This window comes from Nylanderia fulva, unplaced genomic scaffold (genome assembly GCF_048542155.1).
Source record: "Nylanderia fulva isolate GAGA-0341 unplaced genomic scaffold, ASM4854215v1 Scaffold24, whole genome shotgun sequence".
NCBI lineage: Eukaryota > Metazoa > Arthropoda > Insecta > Hymenoptera > Formicidae > Nylanderia > Nylanderia fulva.
This window is the reverse complement of record NW_028190304.1, coordinates 562,587-580,372: the sequence shown is the minus strand read 5'-3', so window position 1 is coordinate 580,372 and position 17,786 is coordinate 562,587. Positions and strand designations below refer to the sequence as shown.

The 17,786-nt window shown below is 30.3% G+C and overlaps 1 protein-coding gene across 12 annotated transcripts in view; it reads right to left on the bottom strand.

Moving 5' to 3' along the window:
* LOC114934251 (protein gustavus-like) overlaps nt 1-17,786 on the bottom strand; it is a 284,303-nt gene that overhangs the window by 52,358 nt on the left and 214,159 nt on the right. For all 12 annotated transcript variants that reach the window (XM_085483229.1, XM_085483233.1, XM_085483232.1 and 9 more), the window contains one exon: nt 10,538-10,579. In XM_085483229.1, coding sequence (XP_085339355.1) covers nt 10,538-10,550 — 13 coding nt within the window. In that variant the 5' untranslated portion in view covers nt 10,551-10,579. The remainder of the gene's footprint in view (nt 1-10,537; nt 10,580-17,786) is intronic.

Sequence of the window (17,786 nt, the reverse complement as noted above, 5' to 3'; positions counted from 1 at the left end):
TCATGGCGAAACTGCACAGAGAAGCCTTTGACCGAGAATATCAAAAGGAAATCTGTCCAAGAGCCGCGTCGAGAGTTTACCGTTATGAAAATTCGCGCGGAAAAACAAAATTAAGTAAAAGAAGCGAGACATATTCATCGCAAATCAATTAATTTGACAAATCGTGCACTTCTCGCATATTTGCATCTCACTGAAATTCATCATGTCTCTAAAATCAACTTTGTATATAATATATATAAATTGACGTCTCAACATTTTTTTGTATAGGTAATGTAATTTTTATTTATATATAAATATGAATTATATCACGGTGCTTTTTTTATACAGTCAATTTTCAAATGATGTTTCGGGAAAAAATATTTCATATGAAAATTAAGGACATAGCATTGTGACTTAGGATTGCAGGTGACATTTTTCAATGTCAGTTAGAGGTCAATATAATTTTCTTAAATGGAATCACTCTATTTTTTTTTACATATTCTGATTCCTTATAATATTCTGCATAAAAAGTTATAAGAATGGTCAAAAAGCGAATAGTTTACGTATATATAATATTGAAAGAAATTTAGGTCAGACAATTTTTGACAGATGTCAAAATCAATGAAATATACGCGTCGAAGCGAGAACCGATCAGAATCAGAGCGCGGCTCTTCGCCGACCTTTTCGCGTGAAAAGCGAAAGCGAGGCGCAATTTTATTCCATAATCGCTGTCGTGATCTTTTTAGCAACGTGGAAGCGAATGGGGAAAGGTCGCGCGATGCTAATGCGCGAGGCAGATAGGCATCGAGATCTCGTAACACTGTGTGGCGACAAAAAATTGATTTCGTAGGGCGAGATTTTATCATCCCCCACCCTCGTCTTTGTCGATTTTCGTTTTAACTCGCGAAGAAGGGAAACAAAAGGGAATAAAATGCATTTTCGGTGTCCTAGCAAAATGTCGATCTTGTAAAAAATCTCTGAGAATTCTCTAAATATTTTATATCAAAAGAGCCAAATAAAATAAGAAAATTCGCAAGAAGATGCAGCTTTTTAAAATAAGTTTCTTTATTTGTATGTGCTTTCTAATGTTTCATATTTATACGACTGCGAAGAAAGTCACCGAGAATGCTATATTTCTAGAATTTAATATTGACTGATTAATTGTAAAATTAATTCGAACGATTTATAGTGCAATAGAGCACTGAATCTAAGATATATGCAAAAATAAAAATATAAAATAAAATATAAAAGAAAATTAATTTTTATAAACGTCTTAAAAAGTAATAATTTATTTAATAAATATTATTAAAAAATTAAACTATTTTCTATGAAACTTATATAAGCTTAACTCTCTGCCTCTCTCTTTTGATTGAGGGACGAAATGAAAGCAGCCAGTTTTCTCTCCTTCTGCCTGTACGATTTTAATACTAAAAAGAGATCGATAAAAAAAGGTGAGACATTTTAATAAAAACTTGAATAATATTGCAAAAATATATTAGATATGTTTTTTAATCGGATTTATATATATAAAAGGGATAAAATAAGACAGAAACAAAATATCTCAAATTTTTTCTAGATATTAAATGAAATAAAATATAAATAAAATACATCTCAATAGATATTAATTAAATAAAATATATTAATTACAATAAGATGTTTTTATTAAGTAATTAGATATAAAATTCCGTTTACTATGATTTCCATGAATAATATAATGCAACATATGCCGATATAACATGACGAGTCGGGTTTATACGAATTCCAGGTTTATTCGAGTTCATTCAGTGAAAATGCCATGGTTTTTTTCAAACAATCCCTCTTTCGATATATGAAACCGTGCACCGGCTGCGTTTGAAACGTTAAAATTCGCGTGCCATTCATGTTCTTTCACGTAATTCACATGTGTTTCGGACGGAGCGACTTTCTTCAAAAGCTTTATTCGCGAATTCGTCCGTGCTCGGTTGAAAAATTCATGGTTCTTCGCTCTTTCGACATGTAGTGTAAAAGCGTTAGAAACAAAAACCACATGCAATTCCTCGCATGGATTGCCCCAAATGCACGGGAAAGGTGGATGGGGGATGAGGGGAATATTTTCAGATTTCAACGTCTCGCTTTCGCAAACGTCAGTTCTTTCGAATTTTTTTTTTTTTTTTTGTTTGTTCCGAACTAACGTTACTAACGCGCAAATCGTCCCGATTGCGTAAATCACTCGCTGATAATACGCGAGCGGAAGATAAATCGCGGGAATCGTTTTTTGCGCACTGTCTTTTACAATTTTTTTTTACTACAGCCGGGCCCGATAACAGGCCGTCTGTGACACAACCGCTTGTGTATCGCAGTAAAATATTGCTTAAGGCTGATAGTGCACTATTGAAAAAAAAAAAAAAAGAAAAAACTGGCCTAGTGACGAAACATTATTCTGATAAGCTACGCGAGTGACAAGAGTCGCACATTGGTTTTTGAGAGGATTTTTTTCCTCTTCGAAAAAAATGTCCACTCTCTACAGAGATTTATTTTGTTCGGCCTAGAAAGATTATCGCTGGATAAGTTGTTGTGACTTGCATCGTATCTTAGATCGGAATTCTCATTGATCTTTGATGACTTCCTTCATCTCCGGACTACAGTCAATATTTGAATCTGATAGTATTTATCAGGAAGAACTAATATTTAAGTAAATAATGGCGGCTTCATTGATCTGCAACCGCGTTACGTCTAACAATTTATTTCTTAATCACGAGATTCCGGTTCTTGACTTGAACAAGATTAATTCTGTATTTAAAGGTTGGGATTTAAGATAACCCTATGCTCTATTCGGTATTTATGTCTGACTTGATTGGGGACCACTTTGGAACGATCACTATAGCTTTGTCTTTAATTAGTATTTGATGGTTCCATATCTCGCTTGTTTCATACGTTTAAATGTCATTCCAGGGTTTGATTACATATTGACAAATTATCGAGACTTTTTGCACAGCCTGTATATTTAGATAAATATACAAGTCGTAACAAAGTTCCTTCCTTACTTAGGCCTATTTAGCAGAAAATAGAGTCTCGTTTGTTATCGGAATTAATCATAGACAGTGTTGGGTAATATCTAGACACATGTATATAGATACAGTACCTAGATACATTTTGTATATCTGAGATATATTCGAATTGAAGTATCTAAATCTGTATCTAGATACAAAACATGGTATTCGAATTGCTTTTTTCAGATACATTTGCAGATACATTTTCACATATTTTTTTGAATAGCCCAATTCTTTAAATTATTAAAAAATCGAAACTGCAAGTTATCAACTTAACGTCATCAACACCGGTTGAGCTATTATTAAGCATTGGTCAAATTTTTTAGTACGATGACGAAATAGTTTGAGTGACGATATCTTTGAGGCATTTTTCACGTGTTAAGACTAACAAATAAAGTCGTAATATAAACAAAAATATTAATAAGGATAAAAGAATTATTCAGTACATTTTGTGCATATTACCATTATTATGCTAAAATATAGTTTAAAAGTATCTGATATGTATCTGAGATACTTTTAAAGTATCTGAGTATCTGTATCTACCAGGTGCATCAGTCTTTTCTGGTTTTTTGGTAAAAAAAAACACGTAATTTTCAAGGAAAATTAATTTTTTTATTCAAAATATTGGCCATCGGCTTCTATACATTTCGCCCATCTTTCAGGAAATTTATAAATACCATGCTAGAAAAACTGCTTGTCTTTTGCGGCAAACCATTTGTCGAGCCATTTTTTAACTTCCTCGAAATTGCTGAAGTGCTGCTCTGCGAGCGCGTGCCCCATTGATGTGAAGAGGTGATAGTCAGATGGCATCAGGTCTGGGGAATACGGCGGGTGCTGGAAGGAATGTCCCATCCAAGCGATTTCAAGGTGTCTTTCACTGGTTTTGCTGTGTGAGACGGCGCATTGTCGTGTAACAAAATCACTTTGCCATGTCTTCTGGCCCATTCCGGTCGTCTTTCGATCTTTCCCATTGCTCGTAAACGTCTGCTGATTGTTTCTTGTGATACATGTAATGCTTCTGCTAATTGCCGTTGAGTTTGAGTTGAGTCATCATCCAATAACTCCTGCAATCGCTCGTTTTCGCATTTTTGTGGTCCACCAGAGCGCTCACTGTCTTTCACATTGAAATCACCACTTTTAAATTGTCAAAACCATGTCTCACATGTTCTAATCGATGGAGCGTGTTCACCATATGTTTCTACCAGCAAACGATGATTTTCAACAGCCTTTTTCTTTTGATTAAATAAAGAAAAGCAATGCGTGCCGCAAATGCTCGTTTTCAGGCACAAAACTCATCACTGAACGATAAAACAAAGACGCTTGTTTTTGGCGGACTCAACTTGTGTGTGTTTGTAGTTTTATGTCAGACGAACAAAATGACGTATGTGTTAAATTAATACGCTGCGTACTTTTCGCTGGGGCCATCTCTTAATTAAACCGGAAAAGACTTATGCATACACTAGTATATACATTTTAATTTGTGTATCTATATCTGTATCTAGATATATTTTTTTTACACGTACCTGTATTGAGATACATTTTAAATGTATCTTACCCATCACTGACCATAGACAATAAATTGCTCCACCAACTAAGAAAAGCCATGCACCACCAGCCACCGAATCAAGAAAAAGCTATCAATCTGTCAATCCTTCCCTCTAATTTTTAAAACTTACTCAAGCTTATCCTTTTGTTTAAAGCAGTAAGAATATATCGCTCTTACGCATGCAAATAATACTAATTTCATTTTTACATACGTAGGCTTTGTTTTCTTATGAGAAAGTTTATTTTCGCAAATATAATTCACGCGTAATAAACTGTCTCAAACATAAAAAATAGTATTATTTTGTAAAAACACAATTTTACCGTTTGCGATACGAATAAAATATTGACGATTAAATGAAAAATTAATCAACAGTAAATTAAAGCGAGAGAGAAGGAGAGTGGGATATCTTTGGATACGCGGTTCTTTCTTGAAGAAAATTATTTATAATGTTGTGAACTTTTTTTTAGCCGGCGCATCAAAAGATCGCTCTCAAAAGAGAGCGACCTTATAATAAACGGCTACGAAAGGAAAGACGAGAGAAAAAGAGCATTACAGGCGAATTACACGCGTTGATATCCGTTTTATCGCCTGTATGCACCGGTGTCCGATAAAGCCGCTTATACAGGGGGCTCTGACCGATACGGCCTTCGCAGAGAGCACTCCTTGTTCCCTCCCTGAAACCGTATAAAGGCCTTTGTCGTGTCGTCCGTAAATCCAATTCGTTTCTTTTTCGTTCCCCTACAATTGCCGCTATAATTTTTAATATCTTTGCCCTTTTACTCGTCGAGAAGATTATCTTCGTGATAACGTAAAATCAAGGAAATTTTCATATCATATATTGCGAAAATATTGTCGAAACGAAATGGGGATCTATAGTAAACTGCAGAGTTGCGAGTCAGAATTTTGTAATCAAAACACCAAGTTACATAAAGGCTCTGATAATAATAAGTGATTTAAGAAGAGAAAAGAGCCAGCAGTAATTTAATTTTAAATTTATAAATATAAATTTGAAAAATTATATAACATATAATATATAATTTTTATATACTCCTTAAAATAATTAAGGGATTAAAAGAATTGTCCAAAAAATAAGCAAATTTTAAATAGCTGTAATTTTATTTCCAAAAATGATAATTTAAATTTAAAAAAAGGATATTAAAGCTTAAAATTTTTATCTTCCAAAGGTATATCACACTGTAGAGCAAAGATTCAGTTTAAAAAATCTATTCTTAAAATTGCTGTACGATGATTTTTAACGAAGTTATGAACAATTAAAGTGAAAATGACATTTTGTCTTCACTTTGTGATAACTTGATAAGGAAAGATTAAAATTTAAATTTTAAAAACAATTTTGCAGAGAAAACTTCAAGCTTTAACGTGAAAATATCAAAAATTTTGTCAAATCTTTTTGTATATGTGACATGTCTACAAAGTGAGAAGAAAATTTTCCATTTAAGTTAAGTTCGTCGTTTTCTGTATGCAAAAATATTAGAATTGAAGAAAATAAAAAAAGCTATGACTTTTCGAAAGTAGAAATATCAAGCTTTAAAATCCTTTTTTAAAATTTAAATTCTCATGTTTTGAAACAAAGTTACAGCTATTTAAAATTTACCTATTTATTGATTCCTTCAATTATTTTCAGGAGCTTTTATATTTTTTAGTTATTATATTTTAATATATTTTAGTTATATTTTATTTTTATATTTCGTTATATTTTAGTTATTATATTTTATATAATATATAATTTTTTAAATTTATTCCGTAACCGAGAAACTAACAAATTACTACATAATATTTGTCTCTTTATTATTATTATTTTTTTTTATTATCTCGTGAAATCTTACTAGCCGATCTGGCACGGACCTGAAGACCGTGTAATTCGTAAAGTGTCGTAATAATTCGGAGCTTTTATATTTTTTAGTTATTATATTTTAATATATTTTAGTTATATTTTATTTTTATATTTCGTTATATTTTAGTTATTATATTTTATATAATATATAATTTTTTAAATTTATTCCGTAGCCGCGAGAAACTAACAAATTACTACATAATATTTGTCTCTTTATTATTATTATTTTTTTTTATTATCTCGTGAAATCTTACTAGCCGATCTGGCACGGACCTGAAGACCGTGTAATTCGTAAAGTGTCGTAATAATTCGGAGCTTTTATATTTTTTAGTTATTATATTTTAATATATTTTAGTTATATTTTATTTTTATATTTCGTTATATTTTAGTTATTATATTTTATATAATATATAATTTTTTAAATTTATTCCGTAGTCGAGAAACTAACAAATTACTACATAATATTTGTCTCTTTATTATTATTATTTTTTTTTATTATCTCGTGAAATCTTACTAGCCGATCTGGCACGGACCTGAAGACCACGTAATTCGTAAAGTGTCGTAATAATAATCGGGTGCACACAGGCAAAAGGTAGAAGGTAGTGTGGCAACGCGAGTTTCACAAATGGGTCAGCTGATAGGAGGACGAGAAGGAAAGCGACACGCGTATACATATTCGGGTCCCCGCGGTATATTTATTTCTTGTCGGTCTCATCTCTCTTTCAAAAAAGAAAGCCTCCCTCCTCGCGTCTGAACATGAAGGTCATCTTCTCTCCTTTTCGTACGCGCACGTGCCCGGATTCTCTACAAGCTGCCTTTCGCCGCTTATGCGAGACACGAGTTACGCCGTCGAAAGTTGGATAAAAATAATGCTCTTTCTCTCTCACGGTGATATAATAATGTGGGAGGTAAACGAAGATTACAACAGAAGAACACAAACGAGGATCTGTTTTTTATTTTGCTATAATTTCCTTTTTTTTTACATATAGTTATTAAAAAACATGTAATTGCTCATTGCATACTGGAATGCATAATATATATATTTTTTTAAATCGGAAGAGTATGCTTTTCTTACATCGATTAATTTATCTCATTATTCTACGCAGAAAATTATTAAGATAAGATTATTTAAAAAATGTGTATTACGAAATATTTTATATTTTTTGTTAAAATTTGTCAAAATGAAACATAAAATATTTTGTAAACCATTTCGTAAACTCATATTTCGATTATTCAACTCTAACAATTTTTTACGTTAAATATTACAAGAAATCGATTTATGTAAGGAAAATCATGGTGATTTTATTTAAAAACTTTTGAAATAAAAACGTTAAAAAACATTTAATTTGTATGAAACATTTTTCAATAGAAGTATTGATTTTCGAAAAATAATGCATTATTTAAAATAGGATCCTAGTATATATCATAGACTTGACTCAGAATCCAAACCATCTTTTTCTTCTTCTTAATTCTTTTTGACCCAGTCGCAGGTACTGGCGGCTTTCGGCCATCGGGTATAATTGATATTTAAAACAGAATCAGAACAAGACACAAAGGAAACAATTTTTCAGACGAAACACGTTTGAACGTGTCAAAGAATGCGAACAAACTTTTGAGTCATCTTTTGAATTGCCAAAAAGTAACAGGAACAGGCTTTGCTTGCTCTTGTAATTTTTTGATTTGCTTTCAAAAATATATAAAGGTCTATCACACACAAGTAATTAAAAAAGGAAAATAATTAATAATAAGAGCTATTATTATTGTTGTTGAATATGAATAATGATAATAATAATTCTTACTATTAATTATTTTTCTTTTTTAATTACTTGTGTTATTGTAAAATTGTGTACGATAGCCTTTATGTGCACTCATTGTCAATGCGCATTAGTGCAACCAACCGAATTCGTTATCAATTTATATCAATGTGTCATCATTTTTGGCCGTCTCGTAGCCATATCCATAGAATGTGTAATCCATATTATAATATAGTACCAAAAATAAGATTCTACATATATATATATATATATATATATATATATATGTACATATATAAAATAGAATCTTATTTTTGGTACTACATTATAATATGGATTACACATTCTATGGATATGGCTACGAGACGGCCAAAAATGATGACACATTGATATAAATTGATAACGAATTCGGTTGGTTGCACTAATGCGCATTGACAATGAGTGCACATAAAGGCTATCGTACACAATTTTACAATAACACAAGTAATTAAAAAAGAAAAATAATTAATAGTAAGAATTATTATTATCATTATTCATATACAACAACAATAATAATATCTCTTATTATTAATTATTTTCTTTATTATATATATATATATAATAGAATCTTATATATATTTATATATATATATATATATATATATATATATATGTAATTATCTCTTCTTATATATATATATAAAATAGAATCTTATATATATATATATATATATATATGTAATTAGACTGGTAAACACTGCTTCAGATACTCTTTCTATTTCGTAAAAGGATGTACTGTGAGAATAAATTTGTGCGTCATATATTTTTTAAATTAACGACATCGAAAAAAATTTTTTCTATTGATCGAGTGTTGAACATCGGATCGAATGCGGCTCTATATATATATATAATCATACATTAAGATTTTTTTACAATTTAAAATAATTTATTTTGGTCAATTATCCAATATCGTTTCGAATTACCCGAAATTCATTCAGTACATGAATCGTTCACAAAAGAAAGACGAAATAGGAAGCGTGTCTTGTGCGCGTTAATTAAAAGTGATGCAAAGGAAGTCGCTAACTAAGAAAGGGCGAGGCTGAATGAAAACAGCTGCTACTTGATGACGACACAGTCTAATAGCGCGCGTTAATCTGGATTGAAGCTACCGTCATTTATTTTTACGAGCGTGTATTAAAAATATTGTTTGTGCCTCCATCGCCTTTTCTTATAAGCGAGAATTTGTAATTTTTTAAATTATTTTAGTTGTCATTATAATGATTTAAAAATCTTCTGGATATATAACGTATATAAAATATAGTTATAAACTGGATTTTTTATTGATTGATTTGAGTGAAGTATGTGAAGTTAACCCCTCATTTTTAAAATTTTGAAAAATTCTTTGAACTTTTCAGGGGGCTATAGCAGAACTCTCAATAAAATTTCAACAAAAATTGCGGATTCGAAAATTTTTCCACGCAGTATTAAAATTTTTTTTCGATAATCGGCAGTTCTGTTGGCAATTCTGGCAGCCCTCCCGAAAAGTTCTATCGATTACCTTTATTGTTTAATGCGCTAAAATGAATAGAAAAAAGTTATATGGCCTCAAAGTTGGAAGAAGTTAGCCCTCCGTAACTTCAAGTGCTATTTTTGATGCTTTAAACGACAGAACTATTTCTAAAGTCGATAGAGAACTCTAGAACTATTAAGGGGCAGCCAGAACTCTAATAATTTTTTCAAAATTTAAAATATAGGGAGCTAACTTCACATACTTGATTAATTTATGTATATTTTCGGCGGATTCAGATTTTTAAAGATTATTTTTTTTTATACATTTTTTTCTACAAGATAAAAATAATAACTGAAGCAATTGAAAATCTATTCAAAGGCTTTGCAGCTATTAAATGTTAATTTAAATAATTTTAATGTAATTGCTTTAATATAAATTCTGTTATAAATTACTTTCATTGTATTCATAGTCCATATTTGTCCTTTTGATAAAGTTAGAACAAATTCGTTTAATAAAAGTTAAGTAATATATGTATCGATTAAATGAAAGAATAACATATTTATCGTAATGTGTTTGTGGCAATAGATTTCGATATGAACTATATAAGGATACGCATAAACTTAACGAAAATATAGCTAATGAACTCGAAATCTGAGTAAATTAGCAACTTGATATAATTGTCCTTATATGGTTTCATGCTTTTTTATAATATTTATAAAAATTAAATAGTATAAGAATTTCAAAATAACTTTGGTTTTTTGAAATTTACAAATAATTGTCGGTTCCAATATATGTATATAATTTTCAAAGAACAAACAGTAAAATGATTAAAGATGATTAAGAATGATAGAATAATATTTATGTGTGAGTTTTATAAATTTCACATACCTCGTGTCCTCATTTCTGTTCGGTACAAAACTTCGGTCCAATCTGAAAAAAAAAATAGTTATTCATATGCTTGATATATTGCATCTAGATAAAAAATTTATCATATTAATATTAATCCGATAGAAATTTTTGTGATAATATTATTAAGCATAACAAAGTTTATATTTGCTGATTACAAAAAATATTTCTATTTTTATGATAGAATATAATTAATGAAGAAATAAATAAATTATACGCCAAGAATTATGATTTTGACGAGTTTTCTTCAAACGCGTTTATTTATTTATTTATTTATTTTCGTAGGAACAGATATTTTGCGAATACAAAATACGAGTTCCGATAATTTTTGGGAATTATTTAAGAATCGTTCAAATTAAAGTCTAGGAAACAGTGGAAGGTGAAAGCAAGAGAAAGAGAATGTATTATTTATTTATTCGATATTCCGAGGAAACATCCCTCAAGCGCGAGACAATAGATGGAGATTGTAAACACAAAGTTTGCGATTTATGAATGGACGCGAATGTGAGACAACGTATGTATGTGTATGTATTGTTTACATATAAATATAATAGGCTGGCATGGCGAATATGATATAGAGTACGCGTCGAGAAGGAAAAGAGACAGAGAGCGAATAATATTCGAGTCAATAGTTCGATAAATAGGGTGTAAAAATTTAATTTGAACTCTCAATAATGCAAATTCCGCGAATCTTCAAAGAGATAAAGTTATATTCATTTATTTTACAATTTTGCGCGCTGCATCTGATAAATTCCCGACCGATAAAATAACGCGATAACATAGCAGCGAAATATTCTTTTGCTTTCAAAGTAAAGACGTGTAAGTGGTTTTTTAGTTAATTATCGAGAATAATTTTTTTTGCGCGGAAAAAACAAATCGAAATTTATACAGAGAAATATATCTATGTTGAATGTTAATTGAACTAAATTAGACATTATTTAGTATTTTTATTATGTCGAGGGTTGTTATATCAAACACGTGTCAAATATGTGTAGGCAGTTTCGTTTTGTTCAACATTACTGCAACAAAATTAATCGAAGAAAATACAATCGAAAAAAAGAATCTAAATGAAAATTATACAATAATTTTGTCAAACTCTCTAATTATTTCTAAAGTAAAGAATTGATACAGCTCTATCAGCTTATTCTATGTGAAAATTACAGTTGAAGTTTCGAGCAAATAAAAGCGAATAATTAATGTTATAATTCTATTCCGATAAAATTTACAAAACTAAATTTTTTAAAAAGATATTTTTTTTTAAATATGTTAATTATCACATGTGAGTAACATAAGTTTGGTTCAAAATTTATTTGAAATTAAAGTGTTTGCGCACAAATTTATTTATAATAATTATAATTATTTATCTATTATATAATTTTGCATATTGCTTTCATTTAAGCAAAATCCAGATCATATAGGTGTGCTGTGTAGAATTATATAATATTTTTCGTTTATAAACATATAGATAAAGTCATTTGAATGCTGTTTGTATTAAGCCAAAGTTTTATGGATTCTAATTGTATTTATTATATTAATTATATTATAGATTATATATATTATTGACGTTCAATTACGAATAATAGCCGAGTAATTAACTCACGAAAAGATTCTAAAAATTTTTTATTTAATTATTAGTTAGTTCGTGTCCGTATTTAAGCAAAAGATTTCATAAATATAAAGCATTGCATCATCTCTCTCTTTCTCTACGACCATAAAACACTATTTTATATTCACGATCTATACTTCATTCCTCTCATTGTCAGCCATAGAGCCACACGCGATGTTATTGCGATAATTAAGAAAGAAAATTTGGAAACTAAGGAATTTGTATCTTATGTTTGGGATCTCAGAAATTTCCCTTATTCCTCTCTTAACTTCTCCTGTAAAGAAATAGGCGAGACTTTCGGACTAATATTTTTCTCGCCTATTTCTTTAATTAAGAGAGGAAGAAGGGAAATTTCTGAGATCAACCATAGGATACAAATTCGTTAGTTTCCAAATTTTCTTTCTTAATTATCGCAATAACATCGCGTGTGGCTGAGAGGAATGAAGTGTAGATCGTGTTTTTAAAATTTAGGAGCCGACTTAATATTCTTATTACTATTTTATATTATTTATTAGATATAATAAGAATACTTTTTAAGTCAGCTCTTTTAATTTTAAAGAAAGAAAAATTTTAATTTTAGAGAAAAATATTGGTCCGAAAGTTGGAAGAGCGGTCGCCCGTCAAGCGGAAGATCTCGGTTTCGTTTCTCCATTCCAGGAGACTTTGTGACCAATATTTTCCCCGCCTATTTCTTTACAGAGGATGTTAAGAGAAAGAACAAGGGGAATTTTTGAAATCCCAACCATAGGATTCAAATTCCTAGTTTCCAAATTTTCTTTCTTTCATAATTGTCGCAATAACATCGCTCTATTGGTCGAGAGGAATCAAGTGGAGATTGTGATTTATTAGATATGTTATGTATGACATTTGATTAGCGCGCGATTCTGCGATCTTGTATTTCTCTTTATACTTTTTTATATATTAAATATATACTTCCTTTATATCAAAGATATAATATAACAAGACAGAACTTTAATATTCGAATATTAAATTTTCATTGTTTTATTCATTCAATTTTAAAATAAATTATTTAAAAAAATTGGATGATATTTAGAATAATCGAATCTAAATGCTCAAATAGTACTATTAAATATTTATTGTATGCTTTTCATTATTAAACATTCCATAATATGAAACATTCAAAATATAATATATTAGAAATTAAAAGAAATATTTATAACTATTATAACATTAAAAATATAAAAAAATATATAGATATAAAATATAAATATAATATTCTTTTTTCACATTTTGATAAATGTAAATACAAAAAAAAAAGAAAAGAAATGTATATTTCGTAAAACGGAACGGTCGCCATGATCTGAGTTAGACGATATGCGAACATCGTCTGATCCGTACACGTACGTCCGACGCAGCCATGACGTCACATCACGTGGCCGGCTTTTTCTATTGTCAATTTATGTTGTTAATCAATAATAAGAATCGGCTCTTTTAATTTTACAACACGATATACACCTCTTTCTTCTCGGCCACAGAGAAACACGTTGTTATTGCAAAATTAAGGAATTTAAGAATCTGTATCCTATGGTTAATCTCACAAATTTTTCTGTACTTCTTTTTAAGAATTGCATCATTCCCTGTACAGAAATAGGCGAGAAAAATATTGGTCCGGAGGTTGGCTAAATCGGGAAATTTCTCGCCTATTTCTGTACAGGAGAAGTTAAAAATAGATACAGGAGAATTCTTGAGATCCCAATCATAGGATGCAAATCCTTAATTTCGGAAAAATATCGCGTTTGGCTCTGTGGCCCTGAAAAATAAGGTGTATATTATGCTGTTAATATTATAAAATGTATAAAGAGAAGTAAATAAAAATTAGTCTAGAATAGTTTTATAATTTTCCGTTGATAAATATATTAAATATATCACATAATATAGTCGCTTATTACAGCTTAACACGTGGTTAGCACGTGCTGGAAGAAGAGAAATTGTCGAATGGATGATAGAATGTCTTTGTTAAATAATTAAATTTTGTAAATTTTATTAGAATAAAATTATTGATATTTCGATTTACATACGCACTATACATATACGAGTGGATATTTGATTGTTTCTTTGACATACCTTGTACAACTAGGAGTTTCTTTCTGTTCCATTGCATACAATATTGCATACAAAATTAAGTTTCTGACGATCCTTTGTTGGAATATGTTGTGGCTGTCTCACAATTTCAATTTAGTTTTAATTTTGACTTGTATATTTTTAACTAACAATTGATATTGATTGCTGTATGATGAGTTAATTATTACTAAATTTACTTTCTCACTTGAAAAGGACCATATGGTCGAAACGCCGTGAAATTTAATAAACGAAATTTGCTAGTTTGGTCGATTATTTACAAAACGCAAAATTAAGTTTATTAGACAAAACTTAGAAAATTCACAGAATTAAGTAACTTTTACGTTAAGAGCAACCTTTCCGAACAAAATTTTGTCAAGAGTAGTCGACTGAGGAATTTCCGCTCTTTCGGCGACAAAGGTATCCTCCCTTCCCTATCTGTAGGGAACTTTAGAGAATCCTAATAGGTTCTCGCGTCAACAAAATGCGATCCTCTATAAGACATTAGTCGCTTATATGGTAGACCTTGGTGGGAAAAAAGGTGGAGCCGGAATAGAAATGTTTATTGAACTTCCTTTTTTTTTGCAACATATGGGCTGCATTTGCATGCTTTGACTATAAGCATCTTCTGTCTTGATTTAATATTCGATGTGCATAACAAAAGTGTCAAAGCGCCACGATTGACCTTCGTCTTGTCCAATCAACAATTTCTGCGTATTTACATTCTATGTGCAAGTTTTTTTATAAAAGTGTAGAACAAAGAAAGAAAAAATAGAATGACAGTGAAAAGCGAGAGGCAATCAAAATTCTGTTCTATATCTTTTATTAATTTTTTTCTATTACTTTTGTAGTTATGTAGATATATAATAGAAATTCGGCGAATTAAAATTATGGTCATAGGTCAGTATTCATAGTCTGATCTTATATTAAGATCGTCTTAAGTCCGAATTTGGTTTGAGTTCCGTCATTTGATTGGTTGAAAATTTTAGTCAACCTCCAACCAGAATTACAGGGCGTTACTACAATTTTAGAGTAAAACGGACTACAGCTTACGACATTTCATTGTAGATGGCCCTTAAGATGATCTTAAATATAAAATCGGACTATGAATAGGAGCCATAGCATCAAACAACTGTCATTGCAAAGATTAACAATTTGACAATTGTAAAATAAACAATAGAAATCATTTCAATGAGCCTTATGATGGCCTCTCTCTGGACATTTTTGCTGAGGAAAAATCGTCTCCAAATGAGTTTTACTTGTATATTAAGGAGTCTTAAAAAGAGCGGACTTTATGAAATATAGAAATGGTACAATATCGGCGACTTTTCCCTATATTGTATGTTTGAATTTAATTATTTTTTTTTAATAAAAACGGTTTAAATTTTTTTTATAATTTATCGTGTTTTACAAATATTCGGTATTTATGAAAAGAGAGAAGAGCAATGCTTTTTTCCTTTCTAAGTAAAATCAAAGTCTGTATAACGCACATATATGTATATATATATATATGTGTGTATTATTTATACTTTATTTATTGTATTGATTTGTAATTTACGCGGAAAAGTTTCGGGGGAAATTAATCTCGCATGCAATATTGAGCGTTCAATATTCGACGACCGACGATTTAATTCGTATAGCCGATTATTATCACGACTACGTTACGTATGTTGGACCGGATTGGTCAGCTGACGCACGTCACGATTTTACTGAAACACGTAACAGCGCATATCCATCTTACGCGGAATATATTTAGAACGCGTTGTTATCCCGACACACACACACACACACACACACATATATATATATATATATATATATATAAACACACATACATACACATGCGCATCACGAAATCAGCCATACGATTTGCCCGCCATGTTTGCAATCTGCCGGCTCGCCTGACGTTAATGCCTGCCCGCGATTGTTGTGTTATTAAACACCAACATGCGCCAATAACCGGCTTTTCTTTAATTTGATTTCCCATTCCCCGTTTTAACTATTATCGTGAAAATGTTATTATTGCATATATCCACATGCGAGCGCGATATACTTCTAATATTACTTCCATTCGCATATATCGGATTTTGTAATTATTATTGTCGCCACGAATGTTACTGTTGTTACTATTATTGTTGTTGTTGTTATTATTATTATTAATATCGAGTTTATATATATATTTTATATCATGGTTACTGTCAATAATTTAAACTCGTTTCATTTTTCTTCTCTCCGTATTTGTCAACCTAATCGTTATTTATTTCGAACATCTGCTGCAAAAAAATATATAATAAAAAAGCATGGATCCACAAAAAATCGGACGAAACGACAGATCCGTCTTTACAACCTTTTAATAATATAAATAAAGGGATCAATTTCACGGAAATGACGGATGGAAAATTTGTATCCTTCTAAAGAGATTTTTATCTGAAAAAATTGTACGTACGGTGTTATTACCGTCTGCGTTTGTTGTTAGGTAATTTTCCTGCATTTTATGAAAACTTTGTAGGCGAGAGAATGCGCGTCCCTGGTTCGCAGATAGAACACACAAATGTCCGCGCCATTCGATTACGCGACAGCATTGTTGGCTTACGATTCATTATGCAACCGAGAGCGTGGTCATAACTTGAAGTAAACGCAAGGAATCGGCACGAATAATGAATGAGAGAAAGGCCAGTCTGTGTGCTTCTGCCGAGGGCTCTCTCGACCGAGATAATCCGCACTTATAACGTAGAGAAATGGAAAATATTAACTCTATACAATCATACATATATGACGATTTTAAGCATACCTCGTACGTTTCGTATAAAGATTTGACAATATTTTTAATCTTCAAGCCGAAATACCGCACGAGAGTCACCGTATATGTCGACATATAGTCAAAATACAGTCGAAAATAATATCTCAAGCAAGAGTACACTGTAAAAAAATTTTGTAAAATTACATTAAAAATATGTAAAATTACATAAATAATAAATGTAAAATTACATCACAGAAAAAACAGTATCCTTGAGAGAATGCAAATATGCCTTGATTCAAGTATATTTTATCCTTATAATAGCGCCAAATATAAATAATTTTGGATAAAGGATGATTTATCCTTAAAACAAAGTGCAAAATATTCTTGGTTGAAGCTGAAATTTATTTATAAATATTGCAAGGACAAGTGACAAGTGTGCATCGGATATAAGCGGTACCTTCAAATATATATAATAATTCTTAGTTCAAATGTGACTAAATTTGTTTTTACCATATGCGATTTTTAAAACAAGAATATATCTTAAGGATAAAATATACTTCACACAAACTTATTTATTATTAAGGCAAATGAAAATTTGTGATTACAAAGAGCATTCTATGCTTAAATCAATCAAATAGCATTCAAGAATAAAAATATACTTGAATCAAGGATTCCTTTTTTTCTGTGATAATAAATAATGAAAAGGTAATCATTTCTATTATTTATCGTGTAATTGTACACTTATTATTTATGTAATTTTACATATTTTTGTGTAATATATTACATATTTTTATTTAAATATCAAT